General features: G+C 49.5%; 1 protein-coding gene across 2 annotated transcripts in view; it reads right to left on the bottom strand.

Moving 5' to 3' along the window:
• The window catches only part of NDRG1 (N-myc downstream regulated 1), a 56,997-nt gene that overhangs the window by 3,579 nt on the left and 33,000 nt on the right, over nt 1–20,418 (bottom strand). The window contains exons 6-15 of one of the 2 annotated variants that reach the window (XM_036830165.1): nt 17,907–17,969; nt 17,059–17,119; nt 15,878–15,964; nt 13,608–13,664; nt 10,699–10,802; nt 9,089–9,145; nt 8,206–8,257; nt 6,922–6,969; nt 5,768–5,803; nt 1,689–1,740 (exon numbers count right to left, since the gene is read on the bottom strand). In XM_036830165.1, the coding sequence (XP_036686060.1) occupies nt 1,689–1,740; nt 5,768–5,803; nt 6,922–6,969; nt 8,206–8,257; nt 9,089–9,145; nt 10,699–10,802; nt 13,608–13,664; nt 15,878–15,964; nt 17,059–17,119; nt 17,907–17,969 (617 nt within the window). The remainder of the gene's footprint in view (nt 1–1,688; nt 1,741–5,767; nt 5,804–6,921; nt 6,970–8,205; nt 8,258–9,088; nt 9,146–10,698; nt 10,803–13,607; nt 13,665–15,877; nt 15,965–17,058; nt 17,120–17,906; nt 17,970–20,418) is intronic. The other variant, XM_036830166.1, reaches the window with a different exon arrangement.

Here is a 20,418-nt window from a genome sequence, read left to right as displayed (position 1 = left end):
ATCTAAACCCAGGGCAGGTCCAAGACAAACGAGTTGCAATTCATGGCTGCAAGGTAAATGAAGGCCTTCTCTAGTTACTGCCTTTGCCTGCACACTTTCTCGGAGGGAGAGAGGCTGGAAAGGCAGGAGACCCACAAGCAGATGTTTTCTGTTGGAAGAGGGCACGTTGGGACAGGGATCTTGTCCGAAGCATGTAAATCAGGCTCGGCCACTCTCGGCCACTCTAGAAACTAAACACGGCTGAGGCCAACCTTAAGACTGCAGTCAGTTGACCAAACATAACATTACTATTTTAAATGAGCAAACAGGTTAAGCCTCAGCAAAAAAAAAAGGGGGGAAGTGATTAGACGTTCAGACTTCCTTGTTAAGGTGGGCACATGAATTATAATTCCAGGCAGCAGACAGAAAGAACCCAAAGAACCACATCAGGGCCGGAACCGTGGCCGACACACCAACATATACCAACAGCGGCCGCTGCCCGGCAGTGTGCTTGCACTTGGTGTTGTCTGTCCCGGTCATGGGGCTGCATTTCTGAAAATGTGTCTGTGAATAAATGTCCGTAAATAAACGATAATCATAACGCAAGAAGCTCCAAGTTCTTTAATTGTGCTTCTATTTATCCTTCAATTCCCACATCTAATGATTTAGCAAAGACATGCTCTGTCTTGAATGTAAGTGACTTTATCACCCACTTATTCAGAGCTTTACAGTTTTCAAAGAACTTTCACAGATCCCCACTCTGCTCCTTACTTAATCTCTCAAAGCCTCAGTTTCATCATTTGTAAATGAGGATAAGAGTATCTCCTAGGATTATTGTGATGATTAAATAAGAAAAAAATGAAGGATTTATTAATCTTTCATCATCATCACCATCACTACCACCATCGTCACCACCATCATCACCACCATCATCACCACCATCACCACCACCATCATCACCACCATCACTACCACCATCATCACCACCATCACCACCACCATCATCACCATCATCATTACCATCATCATTACCACCACCACCATTACCACCATCATCACCACCATCACTATCACCATCATCACCACCATCACTACCACCAACATCACCACCATCACCACCACCATCATCACCATCATCACCATCATCATTATCACCACCATCATCACCACCACCACCATCACTGCCACCACCATCACTGCCACCACCATTATTGTCATCACCACCACCATCATCACCATCATCATCACCATCATCATTACCATCATCATTATCACCACCATCATCACCACCATCACCATCACCACCATCATCATGATCATCATTGCCATTACCAGCATCACCATCATCACTACAAGTCTCTTAGAAAGTATGTAATCAAAATTAAAAAGATTTTCATGGTCTCATTGTTTGTTGTCTTCTTGGTGCTCAGAGGGACAGTCCTCACCTAAACCTTAAAACATTCCCTGGTGTGAAACAGCTTCTGTTCAACAATGGAGGGAGAACGAGGCACTATGGTGTGAGGAGATACTAGAACCCTTGCCCTGCTGCGCATCCTCCACACACCTAAATACTTCTTCCCTGACCTGCCCACTTTGCAAAAAAGCTGAAGCTGGCCAAGGCGACACAGAATACTGTACTCATCCCAACCTGGTTCCAATTCCCACACCTGCCCTTCAACCCACCGCTTGCTAGGAAAGGCCATACTCACTGTATCCCATGCCCTGCACGAAGTACTTGAAGGCCTCGGCAAGCTTGGCCGGCTGCAAGAGAAAAGAGGGAAAGTGTGGTCAGTCACCAGAGGTCCAGATCATGCAGCCGTGCCTGTGGTAACCTTCATTAAAGAGCTTGGCCCAAGACGGAAGGCCTCCTCAGGTTGATAGGACAAAACACAGAAGTAAAGGAAAGACTATGGGATAATTATGGAGACCAAAAGTAGCTTTGACCAGAAGTTACGTGACCTGTCTGAGCCAGTTTTCTCACCTATAAAATATGGGCAGAGTGCCACACCTACTCCTGAGGGCTTCTGTAAAGAAGACGTCATTGGATAAAGTGATGAGTCCAACTCAGGGTCTAGAACGTAATAGCCACTCACTGTGCTAAGGGCTTTGCAGCATTATCTCATCTTCCCGACAACAACCTTATGAGGTTAGTACCATCTTCATATACATTTCACAGCTGAGCAGACTTGGAGAGATAAATAATCCGTCCAAGGTCTTATGATTAATCAGTGGTCTTGTATATTAACCCAGGGCTTTCCAAACCCCATAACAGTTTACTCTCAGCCTCAATAGCAGGCTGGATGGCTGGCTGGCTGGCTGGATGAAAGGATGGTGGATAAATGGATAGATGAAAACAAAAAAAGATGGATGGAAAGAAGGAAGGAAGGAAGGAAGGAAGGGAGGGAGGGAGGGAGGAAGGACGATGGATAGATTAATGAAAAGAAAGGATGGATGGACATAAAGAAGAAAGGCTGTATGAATGGAAGGAAAGAAAAAGATGGAAAGAAGGAAGAATAGATGAATGGATGAATGGATGGATGGACAGATGGATAGGTGGACAGACCAATCAATCAACTGGGCTACTTTAAGTAAAATGAGTTGGGAATGCTGAGAACACACCCAGTTCTACCAATTATTCTCAAAAATTTAATTTAATCTAAACGGGAGGTGAAGGCCATATTCGCAGGCTAATTAATTCCAACTCTTAAATGCAATGTCCTGGGTCTATTCTCAAACCCTCTCATTTCACTGGTGAGCAGTCGTCGGGGAGGGAGTGTCCCTGCCCACCTCCACCAACTCCTGCCACTGTTCTCAAAGAGCCAAATGACAGTTAAAGAAGAGACTGTGCTGCAATTGGCCTCTGGGGGTCACGTGATGATTGTAAGACGGGGACGAGAGTTGCAGGAACATCTGTGTTCAACATGGCGGAAAGAAACAAGAGGACAGGCTTGCAAAGGAGAATATCTGGGCCCAAACTCGGCTCCCCTGGGTGACCAAGGGCAATCTCTCCCATCTTTTAGCCTCAATTTCCCCTTCTGTGACTGTGATAGAAGGCATGTTCTTCCCCCCTCTAAAGACCGTTGCAAGGATTGAATGGAATGACGGATGGGAACGCCCTTTGTAAAAACACACCCAACTTGCAAGGGCAGGAGGAGGGATTACACAGTTATTGGTCCCCACTGGGCTGCTCTCCTGGGAGCCTGGGCTAGCTCAGCTCCTGCCATGACATAGAAAATGTGTTTTAACTATGGATAGAGTTAGATTTTTCTCATTTCAAGTAGAGAAAGGAATAAAGGAAGGAAAGGAGAGAGGAAGGAAGGGAGTATAGGTGGAAAGAAAAATGGCGCCCCTTCTCTGCAGCCAACTTAAGCTGCACTGTCTCAGTAGGAGTGTCAAGCAGGCTGGGTGGATAAACGGCTCCGTCACTAGTGTGCAGGTATTAATTCCTGTTTACATCTAAGCAGGGCTCTACTGGAAACCCATCTGTTCCCTCCAGAAACTGAGACATCCCATCCTGCTCTGGCTACTCCAGCTATCAAATGGGCAAAACACAACAGCAGTTAAAAAGTTGAAAATATTTTGTTCTTTGCCAGTGGGAGCAGAGAGAGACACTGGAAACAAGTCAAGAGCGCCACCCAAGGCCACCTGTGCCTGGTCACTCTGCAAGGGAGGTTCCCAGGGAGCTCAGGGGGACTTGTCAGGACTTGGGGGGCACCTAGAGCTAGAAAAAGGCACACATCCGATTGAGAAATCGCTGGATTACCGAAGCTCTGAAGTCCCTTTCAGGACTGGAGGGAGAAAGAGGGGCAGGGCACAGTTTGGTGGAAAAGACAACCCAAAATGCGCAAAATATTTCATTGTAAGATAGAGTACAAAACTGTAATGATAGAAAATTATAAGAAGAGATAAAAAATTCATTCACTTGTTAGGTTGGGGGGTGGTATTTATGGGTGGAGACTTGGAGGGGACAGTTATCGTGCAGCAAGCGCACTACAATGATTGATATGTTTATATGTGCATACACACATATGCATACATGTATACATATACATACACACATATGCATACATGTATACATATACACACTCACATGCACACATATGCATACATGCATACATATACATACACACATACACACATATGCATACATGTATACATATACATACTCACACACATATGCATACATGTATACATATACATGCTCACATACACACATATGCATACATGTATACATATACATGCTCACAAACACACACGTGCATACATGTATACATATACATACACACATACACACATATGCATACATGAATACATATACATACACACATGCACACATATGCATACATGTATACATACTCACATACACGCACATGCATACATGTATACATATACACACTCACATGCACACATATGCATACATGTATACATATACATGCTCACAAACACACACGTGCATACATGTATACATATACATACACACATACATGCACATGCATACATGTATACATATACATACACACATGCACACACATGCACACATCTATACATATACATACACACATACACACATATGCATACATGTATACATATACATACTCACATACACGCACATGCATACATGTATACATATACATACACACATACACACATATGCATACATGTATACATATACATACTCACATACACACACATGCATACATGTATACATATACATACACACATACACGCACATGCATACATGTATACATATACATACTCACAAACACATACATGTATACATATACATACACACATATGCATACATGTATACATATACATACTCACACACATATGCATACATGTATACATATACATACTCACATACACATATGCATACATTATACATATACATACTCACACACACATATGCATACATGTATACATATACATACTCACATGCACACACATGCATACATGTATACATATACATACTCACATGCACACATATGCATACATGTATACATATACATACTCACATACACGCACATGCATACATGTATACATATACATACACACATACACACATATGCATACATGTATACATATACATACTCACATACACACACATGCATACATGTATACATATACATACACACATACACGCACATGCATACATGTATACATATACATACTCACAAACACGCACATGCATACATGTATACATATACATACACACATATGCATACATGTATACATATACATACTCACACACATATGCATACATGTATACATATACATACTCACATACACGCACATGCAAACGTGTATACATATACATACTCACATACACACATATGCATACATGTATACATATACATACACACATATACACATGTGCATGCACACACACAGACACACACAGACACAAACACAGAAACACACCCTTTGGTCCATCTCCTCTCTGCGCTCCCTGCTTTGGCCCTGGGCTCCAGGAGCCTGTGGCTCCAGCGGAAGCCTGTGGTCTTTGGGGTCAGGCATACCTAGATTCTGGTGCACGACTGCCAAGCTGTGTCCACTCGACAAATCCCTTCACCCCTGTGAACGCCAGCATCAACTACTCCACAGGGGCTTCTGGGGGAGGACCAAGTAAGTCCTGACGTGCAAGCGCCTTTTAGAAACAGTAACAGGTCCAAATGTGTCATCAGAGGTAATAGCAAGGTGGGCGGCCAGCAGGCAGTGAGGAAAGGGGGGTAACAGGTCACAGAGGCACACGCCCTCCACCTGGGGAGTGGGGACAGGTGTAACTCACCTGGGAGATCTGTGGGAGGCCGCCACAATCCGCCATCTGGGAGAAAGAAAGCGGGTTAGTGCCAAAGGCCTCGTGGAGGGGATGCCGGCTCTGTGGACCAGCTCCAAACGGGCATCCACTCTGCCCGCTGCGCTGCCCCGGGGCTGCCTGGCTGAGGGCGGCCTGGACATGTTACAGGTGGGGAAACACCCACCTCACCTGGCACGCCTGCTTTGGTTACTATCCGTCTCGGCATTAAATTCTGCCTTCTTAGCAACCATTACTTGCAGCTTACAACAGGCCAGGCGCTGTGCTAGGCCCTGTAGATGATTTCACTCTGCTCCCCAAAAACCCTGGAAGGGACGACTGTCCTACTTTAGAGGCAGAAACTGGGCCACAGAGAACTCGAGGAACTTGCAAAGTTCTGGCCAGGGTCTGTCTGACCAGAAAGAATTCACTGCACGAGGCCCTGGACACACAATCTCTTTAAAGACCCCTCAGAAGGAAACTGCAAGATTCAAGGCTTCAGGCCTGATGGGGCTCCTGGTTGGCCACCCTTGGTAAATGCTATAATTTCCAGAGTTGCTAGTAAATCACCAAACCCAAAGCCATCACTGCGTAAAGCCATTCCAGGCACGTGTGAATATTTATCCAAAGCCCAGGGCTCTGAAGCACTTGGGCAGCGAGGTGAGGATAGGGAAATAGGACTGGAAGGTCTTGGTGAGAGTGAGTGGGGCTGTGGCCAGCCTATAGCCCAGAGTCTCAAGACTAAATCCCAAGGGCTAGCCTCAAGGTCAGCTAACTTGGGGCAGCCTTCAGCCCAATGGGAACGCAGCGACAGAACTCCAGGGGCCCATTCAGCAGGGCAGGGTGGTGCAGTGGGGACAGTCTGTCCAGAATCAGGCCCCGCCCACACAATTCCTATCCATCCCTCTTCAGAGCACCATGGCCGGCAGCCCGTAAACTCCTGGGGTGCCGGAGAGGGATCCCCTCATCTTTGCAGCCTTGGGTTACCAGCCAGCGCCCAATAGATGTTTGTGAACAGACACATTAATTCACCATTTCTGTGATTTCTGACCACCAGCTTTGCCATAATCAGGCACAACTCAATTCTGCAGGAAACTTAGGGATTTCTGAGAAAGAACAAATGTAACCCTCCATCATTTTCCCTGTACCTTGAGAAGAGTGGTCTTCGTTGGGTCCAGTTTCGAGTTGCACTCCACCTAGACAAGAAGAGGGAGAAGAAATTTGCAAATTGTCAACCTGGAGCCAAAGTCATAAATTTTCCCCCCCACCCTGCCACTCTGCCACCATCATCAGGAGCTCCAGTATTCCTACTGTCAGGGAAGAAAGAATGTGGGCTTTGGGATTCAACAGAGGTGGCTTTAAATTCCAGCCCTACCATCACTAGCTGTGTGACCTTGGACAAGTTATTTAACTTCTTTGAGCCTCAGTTTCCTCATCAATAAAATGGGGATAATATCTTTTTCAAAGGGCTGTTGTGAAGATTAGCTAAAATGTAGAAGGTGCTCCAGAAACAGCTGCTAAGTGAATGGCCTTGTTTAACCAGCTGCTGCCAGTAATTCTTTAGATTCAACATCCCCAGTCCCGACACCCATTCTTCAAATGAAATCATATCCACCAAGATGGTTTCTTTCTTCAATTTGTCAATGACCCTCTTAAAAGTGCATCCAGAAGTGGGCAAAATACCCACCCGTAACCTGTGATGTTCAAAATGCCTACGGTAGAATTATCACCTCCCTTAATGTAAACAATATATCTTTATTGATGCATCTTATGATTATGTCCAGTGGACTAGATTGCAAGAAATTCATGGTTCCTTTGGATACCCCAGGTCTTTACTAAATGAACATTTGCTGACCCTGCTCTAGCCTACTGCACAAGGCATGTCGCTACTCTAGGACTCCGCCCACTAGCCCCCAAGTCTCCCGTGTCCTCGGCTATGGGGGTGTTGGAAACATGGAGTCCTGTTTTGCCTCCACCACATCACAGGTGGGAATTAAGGGGTGAAATGAGCCAGAAAACCTTTCCTAAGCCCCGCTCCACAGATGCCTGTCTGCCCCACCAGATGGTCAGGCTCCAACCAGGTCTGAAAGCTCCACCTGATTCCCAAACGCGCAGACAGTCTCCTGGCCAGGAAGCCAAGCGGAAACACGCCCATATAAACAAGCCAGTGGGAGGCAGATCGGCAGGTGAGGGGGCCTGGGAGAGGAGACAGAGGCCCCACTGCCAAGCAACTAGGGCTGGCAGTCACCAGGGAAGGAGGATGGTGGCTGGGCCCTCTGACCAAAGGCCAATATGGCATCTAGAAGATGTCACTTGCCCTGATGGGAGCAGAGGAGGGGAAGAGGGTGGGTGGGCAGGGAGACTTCACACCAAGGTAACCAGAATCGGACCGTTGAGTTAAGCACAGAAACCAGTGGTTGATTTCTACATACCACAGCGTCCACAGCAGGAGAACTGTCCCCAACCACCAACAAAGCAGGACACCTGGGGGCAGGGAGACAAGGGGGAGTTAACATAAGGTTCACTGAAAGATTCTCATGCTCCCAGCCCTGCCAGGCTGGGGCCAGAATTCTAAAAAAAAAAAAAAAAAATCTACTTTGTTTTCCCCAGTACCTTTGGCTCTTTTTACTACCTTCATTATCTATCCTCTGCTTTATTCTTAGGAAAAAACGGGTTAGTAGTCATTTACACCTTAGTATGAATTTCAGCCAGAGAATTTCTATGCCCTGATGTTTTATTTTCAAGCACCCTCTCCTCAAGGAAGGATGAGTAGGACTTTGCCAGCAATCAAAAACAGAGATGAAAACGACATGCCTGACGAAGAAAATGGCATGTGCCAAGTTCAGGTGTCAAACAATATGGTTCACTTAAGGAACTATAAAAAGACATGGTTGTTACTGCTGGAATCCAGGTGGCTGTACCCACAACTGTCTTTTCCTTCTAGCTTTATAGGGCACTTCAGGGTGGGTCCTATGTCTTAGTCATCTCCAGGCTCTGTGAAGCAAAGCCTCACACAGTATTGGGCACAGAGTAGGTGCTTCATAAATTCTGTCCAGTTGTGGTTATTAGCATTCCTTGTTTGAGATCCAAGGCTCCCCCCCGAGCGCTCGGGGACACCCTACAAACCAAATTCCTGCACAAGGAGAAGGCGAGTGAGGCTGGGCCGTGCCCAATCCCTGGGCAGAATCCACGCAGTTCTCGCTGACTGGGCTGTCCTAGCACAAGGGGGGCAGTCCTGCCAAACTCAGAACTAAGGCGCTGCCGGCAACGGTGAGCACAGCTAAAGAGACGGTGCAGGAGAGAAGGGCAACTCACTGCAGGGTGACCGTGTGGGTTCCGGGCATCGGCCGTTCAATCTCCAGGTCCCGCCGGCTACAGACAAACAACAAACAAACATACCTTTACATCAGCAGACCCTCCCCTGGAGGAAGCCCCTCCCACCAAGCCAATCCCAGGAGCTCCTGCACTGGCCGCTCTGGAAAACAGCCACCTACATCCCAAGCTGTGTGAGGTCCCACCCCAGCCTCTCTGGGTCCATGGAAGTGGCTTCAGAGACAGCGGGACTCATGGACCCCCCCTCATTGTCCCCCATGTGCTTTTTTCCTTTTATGTACAAATCGCATCCTCCTCTACAGAGGGTCCCTGCTCCCCGTTCTCCCCTAGTAGGAGCCTCTACCTCCCAAACGGTGTCCAGCCTGTTCTCTTAGCCTCACTCTCACTCTCACCCCCAACTCTGAGTCCTCTACATAGTAACCAAACCAACTCTTTAGAACTCAGACCTGATCCTTTCACTCCCTCATTTTAAACCCTCCCATGGTCTCCCACTGTACCCAGTGTGGCTCCATTACTCTCCCCTGCAGACGGACACCAGCCTCTCCCTGCCTGGCAGCTCCCACCATGAGACACCCTTTCCCAGCTCACAGCCCGGAGCCAGCCCGGCTGCATTCAAATCACGCGCCTCTGCTTCCTAGCTGTGTGACCTTGGGCAGGAGGCCGAACGTCTCTGTGCCTTCGCTTCCTCAGCAGGAAATGACGGTGAGAGCACCCTCGTCATAGGGTTTTTCAGAGGCACCAGTTTGTCCCTGCAGCATGTGGGGCTGCGAGGGGTTGTTGCTCGTCTCCTCTGGGTGCCCACTGCCCAGCCGAAAGCCTGCCCACTCCAGTCCTCACTTAGCGCTTGCTGAATAAATGAGCACTCAGCCTCCGTGTCTTTGGTTACACGCCGGAGCCATTACCAGTCCCCCCTGCACTGAGAGGCCGGGTGGAGGGTAAGAGGAAAGGGACACGAATGCCCTTCATGAAGTCAAGTTATTAACATGTGAGCGACACAGAGCCCAGGAGGCTTATTCCTGCCCCCTCTGTGGGAGCGACAGGCTGAGTTCCCTGGAGATTCCAGAACCCCTGGCTGCTCCGAGTGGCCCTGAGCTGTCCCCTCCCTTACCTGAGCCCCAGATCAGCACTCAGGTATCCTTAAGAGGGCTGCGCCCTCGCCAAAGGCCATGCTCAGGTGTCCTTATCCTTGGAGTGACTCCTTCGCCTCCCAGCAGCCTCCCTGGATTCTTCCCGTCCTCCCCCAGTGCTCTGCCGCCCTCTCTCTCAGCTCTCCCCACATCTGGACCTTCCTTAGGGTCAGTGCTGGCACAGGTGTGGACGCAAACCCTTTGTGATATGACTGTTCCCACTCCTGCGTGCGCCCCTGGTGGTCTAGAGTAGAAGTTCAGCTCCTTGCAAAGCACTCAAAACTCCAGGAGGCACCTGACTTCCCAGGGGCCCTTACTGGGCACGCTTGTTCTGTTCATCTATTTGCTCAGGGGCTGCATCTTATATTAATTTTATAATCCCTCCTCTCTTGCCCCATGTTTGTTCCAGATCTACAAAAGGAGCCTGACAAGTGGCCATCGTGTGGCCCAGCAGCATCCTGGTACCTGTTGTAGACGTTGATGAACAGGTGCAGGTTGCCGGGGTTCATGTCGTTCACGATGTGCTGGCGGCAGGTGTGGACGACCTCCACGTTATTCTGCATTTCCTCCTGCATCGACAGAGGGGAGAATGTCGTTCGTGGGAACTGCGGCCACGGGCCGGTCACTACCCTCACCAGTCTTCAGGTTATTCAGCTACGTAGTGAAGGCAGCAATGCCTATTCCATGAGCCTGCTATGGAGCCTGAGGGAACCTTCAGGAAAGCGGAAGCCGCACCCAGATGCAGACTGATGTCTGAACATCAGCTGGCAGCAGAGGGAACGCAAAGCTGGAGGGGCAAGCACGCCCTTCTGGGCTCAGACTTCAGGAGTTTTGATCTGAGGTCAGTCCTCTTGGCTCCGTCACTGCCCCTTAATTGGGCGAGTGCTTCACCTCCCTGAGCCTCAGCTCCCTTTTAAAAAAAAAGAGTGGGGATGACATTACCCACTTCATCAAATTGTAGGATTTATCAGAGGTTGGCCACTCTGGAAAGCTCACTGTAAACAGTAAACATCGAGGCGACTGTTAGCAATTACTATTATTTTCTTTTTAATGGGGAGAGGTGAAAAGAAGTTTTTCATGATTGCAAAACAAAACCAACTCATGCAACAGGAAGTTGCCGGAATGAAGGGCAATCTTGATTCCCAGGAGGGCCAACCAGACCCCTGCAGAAGGCTAGCCTCAGCCTTCCCTCTCCCTGGTCCCTTTTGGAATGTGATTTGGGACAAACAAACAAGTTATGAGCTTGCTCTGTTTCTCATTTGTGCAACAGCGGATGCTACAGGTTTCACGAAAGGGCCTGATGTGATTGACAACGACCAGATCAGGAGCGAGAGGGAGAAAAGGGGGCCCAGTGTCTCCCCGAGCTGCATCAAGACAGTCCACGGTCACTGAAGCAACAAAGAGACCAGCTTTACCCCAAAGAACGTCAGGAAAAAAATAGTCCGAGGAATTGTGCTGGGGTTACAGATTGAAACACAACTGCAGCAACTCGGGGGTGCCAACAGATACCCCAGGTAATTTGGGGTACAGTCAGGCAAAGTTCTCACTCTATGCTTGACATCCCTCTTCCAAGAAAATACAGATGCTGGCTCTGATCTTTCCCATATTACTATCAGATTCAGATTATACACTCAGGGTGGAGAAAATGTATTGCAAACCGTGAAAGGAAGCATGAAAAGGGAAAGAGGACTCTAGTGGGCTACAAGGTGGCCCCAAGGACATGTTTCACATCAAATTCCTGGACTCTGCGAATGTTATTTGGAAAAAAGGTCTTTGCAGACGTAATTTAAGTTAAGGATCCAGAGATGAGGTCATCCTGCCTTATGCCAGTAGGTTCTAAATCCAGTGACAAGTGTCCTTGTAAGAGAAAGGCAGAGGGAGATTTGAAACAGACACAGAGAAAGCCGTGCAAAGATGGAGGCATAGACTGGAGTGAGAAACCACAAGCCGAGGAAGGCTGAGGCTACCAGAAGCCGGGAGAAGCAAGGAAGGATCCTCCCCTAGTACCACTGGAGGAGTATGGCCCGGCCAACACCCGGTTTCAGACTTCTGGCCCCCAGAACTGAGAGGGGATATATTTCGGTTGTTTTAAGCCACCCAGTTTGTGGTACTTTGTTAGAGCAGCCACAGGAAACTAACACAAGGACCAAACAGTGCACACTTCAGCAACCCAGCAAAACCTCTGCTTCCCTGGGTGTCATATGGTCACACGCCAGACGGTCACACTCTTCAGCTAAGGAGCAAACAGTGGTGTGTGGGCCACACACAGTGAGCAGAGCAAGTCACCTCAAGCTGGGCAACTTGACGGCCACGTCAGACCCCTGCATCAGAGCAGTACATCCTCCAGCCCAGCAGGAGGTACAAAGCCAGAGTCAGGGGCCACGCTGGCCGGGTGACAGGGTAGAACCACACACCACTCGCATGCTGCCAGGGGCTTGGCTCAGCCCATGCTCAGCGGGGATAAGTGCACCACAACCCGTCTGAGAGCCAGGTACCAGCAGAGGCACAGATGGTTACGGGACCCACACTGGAGCCAGACTCATAGGCTCCAATCCCAGCCCCTCTCTCTGGCTGTGAGACCTCACACAGCTCACTCAACCTCTCTGGTCTCAGTTTCCTCATGTAAAACTGGGGAAAAAAATAGATCCATAACTAGGAACAAAAGGTCCTTCTCATATGGGTCATAGAGTCCTTAGGACCAAGGCTGACACACAGCAAATTCCATGGGTGTGTTTGCTGTAGGCTTTGTTACAGCCCAGAACTGGAAAGAACCCAAATGTCAATCAACAGGTGAATGCGGAAGCAACCTCTGGTACACCCATACCACAGAACACCACTCAGCACTAAAAAGGGACGAACTCTTGATTCGCCCAATGACATGGATGGATCGCAAAATAATTTAACGGTGAGTGAAAGAAGCCAGATTTAAAAATAAAAGAGCACGTACTGAAACTGTTTACATAAAAATCTAGGAAATGCAAATGAATCTACAGTGACCCAAAGCAGATCAGAGGTTACCTGAGGAGGAGGGAGAGAAGGATTACCAAGCATCACAGGGGAAGTTCTGGGGGTTATGGTATTTTGTTAGTCATCTGTGATGGCTTCAGTGATGGTTTTCAGAATGTCAAAATTTGTCGAATTTGTCAAATTTCAATATGTGCAGTGTATTGTACTTCAACAAAGCTGTTAAAAAGAGACTTCTGTTAAAGGGAGAGCAAGAGAGAAGGAATGGCGTGACGATCGTGAATGAGTAACAATGGGCTATTTCAGGAGGGTCAGGCGGAGCGGCCCCTTGCTGTGCCTGGGCCGTCTCTGCGCTCTACATGCCTGGCAGCACGCGACTGAACAACACAACGCCGGGCCACGCTGCTCACCTTCCCAAAGAGGTGAGACATCACCATGTCTGGAAGGGCTTGGGTCCATCCGGAGATCTGGGAGGACAGAAACAGGGATTAGAAAGCCGGCGTTCACAGTAGTCGGACAAGGTCAGGCCAATCCCACTGCCCTGGGGGCGGAGCCGCAGTGTGGGCTCCCTGGCACTCAGGTCTGAGGACGCCCCCTGGATGGGAAGGCGGTTACCTGTCTCCAGTGACTTACTGGACCTGGGGCCCTGGAAGGCAGGGTCATCAATTCCTTACTCTCAGAGCCCGGGGCACAGGAGATGCGGGGAAAATGCGTCTGAACAAAGACCCCACGTTCTCCCAGCTTTTGTCGGGCCTCAGCTCACCAAGTCCTCAGTAAAGGGGGCCTGTCCATGATTTCTAAACACACACTGAGCTCCCAGTCTACACGCCAGGATCTGCTTACCTCAAACTATCCTTTCTGTATCATCCTCTAGATTTTCCCTCTTAAGCCAGTTTCCTCTCTCTAAATATACTGACCTTCTCTTCTCTACCTGCTCCCACCGACAATGCTAGGTATACAGCAGGAGCTCCATAAATGCTAGGCATACAGCAGAAGCTCCATAAATGTGTGTGGACCAACTTCAGTGTCAGGCAGGAACCCACAGGGGCGAGAAGCTCTAGACCTGGGGGACCTAGGCTGACCCGTCTGCCACCTCCTAGCTGTGTGGCCCTGGGAGGGTAGCAGAGCCACTGGACCTCAGACCTCTCATCTGTAACCAGGATGCCAGGAGCTTCAGAGTCACAAGGCCAAGGTGAGGGTTACACATGGCAACTACACATGTCACAGGATCAGACCCCAGTGCCTGACACACACTAGGTCTTCCTAGAAGAAGAGGTCTTCCTCTTCCAGGGCTGGGGCTGGAAAGGAAGGATATGGTGCAAATACTAAAACCCCCCAAACAGCCCTCGGGCTCCACTCTAGCCAGTGGTCAACTTCCCAGCCCCCATGTCTGGCTCAGAACAGCTACCAAGAAGCCAAACTGGCCGACTGCAGTGCCATTCCCTTTGCTGGAAAACAAAATAAAAAACAGGGAATTTGTTCCGCTCCTGAATATCACGCCGGTGGGAGGAAAGGGCCCCCTCATCCTGGTGGAATGTTCCAGGAAGAAATGAAATATCACAGTGGCCAGGATGGGGTGGGAAGTAGGGGGAGGGGGGACTCCTTCAAACCTTCAAACCCCCTGTCCCCAACAGCCATCCCAAACTTGGCAAAAACACATTTTCAAAATGAGAGGCCAGGATCACCCCGGCTTGAAAGTCTTTGTCCTGTTAGAGTTGGAATGGTTTCCCCCTCTCCTTGGCAAATACTGGGGCCTTTATGAAAAAAAAACAATAATCTTTTTAAAAGATAAACAAGGAACCCAGCCAGGGCACAGCTTCCTGAGGCAGCTCGGGCCCTTTCCCCAGGCAGGGATGTGTCCTGCTAGCTCTGCATTCCCAGACCTGCGGTGCTTGGGTCTCGGCGGGCATTTGACACCTGCTGATGGAGCGATGGGGCCGGCGGTGAGCCCTGCTCAGAGGTGATTCCAAGGACCACAGAGTCCAAGGGATCTTGTTCGGCCCCAGTTCTCCCACTGCCTGGCTCTGTGCGGCCCTAGACAGCTTCCTAACCCCTGCGACCCTCAGTTTCCTCCTCTGTAAAATGGTTATAACAATTCCAACTCCTGGAGTGACTGAGGATGGAATGAGGTCATGCAGATATAGCCATGGAGAGTAGAAAGAGAACTTGATAAACATTCAACGCTTGTTAGCTAATAAAGAGAACCTGATAAACATTCAACACTTGTTAGCTAATTATTATTATTGTAAAGTTAAGTGGCATAGAATCAGTACCAGATATGTATTTCTTTTTCATTAATAATATGTAGGTGACTGGGGTGACAGGCATTTGTCTTGTTCATCTTTTTATTCTCAGCATCTTGATCTAAGCCCAACATATGCTAAGTCCCCAGCGAACACTTCTTAACCCAGGTTGTCCTTATAAAAGCTGGCTCGGGACCCATGTCCCACTGGTATCGCTGGCTCGGACAGCAGGGTCCTATTGAAATCTGAATGGCACATGGCTGAGGTCATGTTCACTATTCAAAGCCAAGCGGAGGAAAGCTGCTTTCTTTGCTGGGGGTGGTGAAGGGGTGGGGCTAGGAGAGGTCTCTTGCATTTTGTGCTCCAGGCAGAGTCAGGCACACCTGCCCCTCTGCAGACTGGGACACCCCCTGCCCGACCCAGGCCCCCAGCCTCACCTTAGAGGCGGCCCAGTCCATCCAGCCTTCCGCACAAGGGTTCACGTTGATGAGGACGAGGCCCTCCACCATCTCGGGGTTGTTCAGCTGCAATCGGAGACACGAAGTGAGAGAGACAACCTAGCCATCTGAGAGACTGTGAACTTTAAAGTCAAACCAAAGGCTGAGAAAAGTACCAGAAGAGGACCCGTGTGGACCCCCAGAGCAGGCTGCTGCTCTCGACACTGCCCCCCTTCCAAAACTGAGGTTCCAGCCTAGTAGACACTAAATGGGGTTCCTGAGAGAAGGGAAAGAGGAAACCATAGGAGAAGTAGGAGCACGTGTGCTTGGCAGACCTACGTGGGACAAGTCACTTCACCCTGCTGCCCCTCAGCTTCCCTAGCTGTGAAATGGGTACATCATACCATGGACCTCATAAATCAGACAAGCTAATCAGCTCTTCAGTAATCAGTAAGAATTCTATTACTTCTCAGAGATATGGAGATAGAGAGCTAAGACACAGTTGAGACTTAATTTTATCTGCTCAGAGCCTAGACAGCCAGACCATTTTGTATTTGTGCCAGCATGCCTAACCTCTAGCAAAGTCCAGCAAATAACAGGCCATCAGATGACATATGGTTGAATAAAATGAGCATCACTGCATTTTGAAACAACTGTTTGGTAAGGATACAAAGGACCCAGCAGCACCTGACCTGGACCCCTAGTAACATAAGTGACATCTGTCATGTTAACACAGATATCTCTGATTAGTTTAGAATTAGTCAGGGTCCAAGAGTTCCCTGACTACAAAAACCGTGCAGCTATCACAAAGAAGTAGCAGAGCAGAGTACTCAGCGACATGAGGACCTGGCCACAATCACTGCGAAGCGAGCGAAGATGATGATCAAGGAACATGTCTCGTGCGGCATTTCAGTGAAGGGAAAGAGCTGCTGGTGTGTACGTGACTGCACACCCGCACACCCCACGTGCATACGTAACTCTGGACCACACACCCCGAAGTGCACTGTGGTTCTCCTTTGGGAAATGGAATTATGGCTCATTTCTTTTTCCTTTTGGGGAGTTTTTTTTGGTGCTTTTCTAATTTTCTTCCTTACTCTTGAATTAATTTTATTTAAAACATATATATTGTGCATATAGAAAGAGAGAGAGTTTTTTTTTTTTTTTTTAATGAAAGAACTCACAGCAAATCGAGTGAGGATGTAGGCGCCCGCTCCGGTTCCCATGCCAATGATGCTTTTCAGTCTGGAAGGAGAAATAAACATTCACGTCCCAGAAGGAGTGAGCGATGGGAAGCGCCCCTTGAAAACCTTCCCCGCCCCTCTCATCTCCCCAAGGGTGTGTCGTGGGCATTGCTGAGGGCGGCTGGCAGGCTAGACAAAGTGGGACCACGCTGCCATACGTGCCCTGCAGGACCTGCAATGCATCATGCTTTATGTCTGGACAGAAGACCTTGACCTTGGAAAGACTCATGCCTTTCCCTCACTCCTCTCCCGACCGCGGCCAGGCTCTGACAGCCCCGCTGTCATTTACGGGAAGGCCTATTTACCAAACTGCTTCTTCCCGCTCTTCAGCTTTATTTTGGATTCTAAAACTTGGAATGAAAATGAATTGGGCAAGAACTTGGAGGTGTTATCATCGTACAAAAGGCTCCACTAAGAAGTTTCCTTGAGCCCTGAAGAAATAAAGGCCTGGAGGGAGATGTTAAGGGTTCAGGCAACCCTATTCCAGAATGTTCTATGGGAAAGAGAAAGCAATAAAAGAAGAGAGGCGAGGAAAGGATGGGTGGGGTGGCTGTCATCGGGTGATGGATTGACTCAAGGAGAAGAGCCCGACTTGCAAGAGGCAGATGGGAGTAAAGAGACTGCATGAAAAACAGTGTCTGCAGAGTACAACAAGCTGATTTCTTCCCTGATCTTTAAGCATTAACCTAGATTTCAGTGCTGGGGCCAGATCAAGACGCCAGGAGAGGCAGAAGGTAGAGATCACCCTTCTCTGCAAGCTGGTGGGGGAGTGGATCCCTCACTCTTACCCAAACTGGTGAAGGACTCCGGGCAGCATTTCTGCCAGCTGGTCCATGGAGGGGTACATGTACCTTGGGAGAGACCATGCAGAGGCAGTTAACAAGAGCCGGGACCCCAGCGAAAATGAACAGTGCAAACGAAAACACACTTGATAGGCAGGGACCGTGCAACAAACCGCCCTGTACGCCCACACTCCCCAGTCTAGTCCCCTCCCGCGGCCTCCACTCCAAGCACCCCACCATGTACACAGCCTGCTCCTCTGCGCAAGGATGCTCTCCATCCTATTTCCCCCACCTTTTACTTTGTAAAGTGACCCTTTACACACCGCTTCCTATGTTCCAGGTCCTACAACAAACTTTTGATGAGCATTGTAAGCTCATTTAATCTTTACAACTAGTCTATGAGGTTGCTATGAGTTCCCTCATATAAGGATTGTAAATATCATGAAGGCTAAGAGATAAGTGACTTGGCTTCACAGACAAGCAGGGATTTGGAGCTCTCAGGATTTCAAGGCCCATGTACTCACTTACCTTCCCAAAGGAGGTCTCCTGGCAGCCCTCCCGTGAAGCCCTCCTGACCTTGGGGAAGCCCCTCCCTCTCCTCTCCTCTCCCCAAGAGATGCTTGAGAAGAAGCCTGGGAGACAAGGCAGAGAAGGCAAGCCACCCCTGATTGGCTGGACACAGTGGCTTCGGGAAATGGACACCCAGGGCGATTTTAAGGCACAGGGATGCCTCGACTCACACATCTTCCGGGACCACTCCTCCTGTTAACAGAGGGCTGGGGGAGCTCCTCTCTGTTCAAAACTGGCCCAGGACAGCAGGTACCGAGGAGGGTGACGGCGGTGAGGACTCTCATTGGGTGATCAGGGAGCCTGTAGGCTGCCTGGGTCTGTACATTAAGGCGAGGGTTTCCCCTTTGCTGGATGCAGGAAACAACAGTTTCCCATCATCAACTCCTTAGCAGGGCCTGGAAAGGGTCTCTTGTTCCCACTGTGCCCACCTTTCCAATGGGGACACCAGAGGCCAACCTCTGGCACCACACGAAGCCACCTCCCAGGCTGGCTCCTTCTTCTCGGCCAGCAGGTTCTCCTTCCAGATTATCTACCATTTCTAGACTGGCTCTCCTCTTGGCCTTTGCACATGCTGTTCCCTCTGCCTCCCCAGAAGCAAGTGTATGTTCACCTCCGTTGAATTTCCAGAAAGAATCCCTAGAGCCTTTGCCCGGCCAGGTGCCTACAACCCTAGCCAGAGTTTCCACACATTTTCTTTCCCATCTTCCTGGAAGGAACTCAAAGATTTGTCCTTTTCTCCATGGTCTTGGCTGTCATCAGGGAGTCTGGCCCGTTTTATGGAAAGTGAGTCCACACGGCACGCTGTGTTAGGAGCCAGCTCCTCCGAATGTCCCATGGTCCTGGAGGCAGGTCCCTGGGGGAGCCGTCAAGATGCCTCACAAGACCCACTCGGTCTAGGTGCTGGGGGTCACCCACTAGAAGGCATTCCACAATGCCGACTTCGGGGCTCAGGAATCAGAGCAGGCAGGAAGGAGTCCCTTCAACAGAGGAGTTGTTGGGCCTTTCTCATGCCAGGCTCCTGGCGAGGCAACGGGAACCCACGTGAGCAAAGCAGACACGGTCCCGTGCAGGAGCCGGGGGGTGAGTCAGCAGAAACCAATATGCATAACTCATGACAGTGGTGACCACCGGGGAGGGGAAGGTGCTGAGAGCAGGAGGCTGAAACAGCGAGATCTGTTCTGACCAAGTGGTCAGGGAGGGCTTCTTGGAAGAAGTGCCATTGAAGGGGACACGGGTTGGGGAGAGCTTGAGGACTGAAGAGTGTAGGGAACATTCTAGGCAGGGGGACCAGCATGTGCAAAAGGGAAAGAGCCAGGAAGATCCCGGTTGGTGGGGCTACACATCAATGAACCCGCTGTCTTTCTGAAATGGCCACGGCTCGGTTTGGAGCTAGCAGCCCCCAAACGGAGAGAGTTGGGGAGACACCTAACTCCACAGCTTCTTTCCTCACTGCTCTTGGGGGGTGGGTACACAGCCAGCAGGCAACAGGATTCTACTCACGAGGCCCCATGTGTAGAAAGCTGACTCCAGAGCCGGGAGTGACCCGGCCAGGGGCCCCTATCCCTGCTTTGCCGTCTCAGCCTCAGGATGAGGGGGGTGCACCCTGGAGGGCCTAGGAGACCCCTGACCACGCCAGACCCCACTCAGGCAGTGGGTCCCACCAGCCACACGCTGGAATCGCCTGGTAACTTAGGGGAACACATACCCTGCGCCTTGGCCTCCGGGTCAACTGAACAAAAATTCCTGAGAGTGGGGCTCAGGTTTCAGAATATTTTTAAAATCTCCCCGTGGGGAGCTGAGAGTCACTGGGTTACCCCAAGTCTTTCAAACAATTTGTCCAAGCAAAGATGGATATACTGACAGACGCTTACTCTGCTGCTGTATTAAGAGGCTTTTGACTCTTTTAACAGATGTCTGGGCATTCCTTGCCTTCCTCTCTGATAAAGGT

This window comes from Balaenoptera musculus, chromosome 17 (genome assembly GCF_009873245.2).
Source record: "Balaenoptera musculus isolate JJ_BM4_2016_0621 chromosome 17, mBalMus1.pri.v3, whole genome shotgun sequence".
NCBI classification, from domain to species: domain Eukaryota; kingdom Metazoa; phylum Chordata; class Mammalia; order Artiodactyla; family Balaenopteridae; genus Balaenoptera; species Balaenoptera musculus.
The sequence above is the reverse complement of the archived record's forward strand: the minus strand, read 5'-3'. Positions and strand labels throughout refer to the sequence as shown.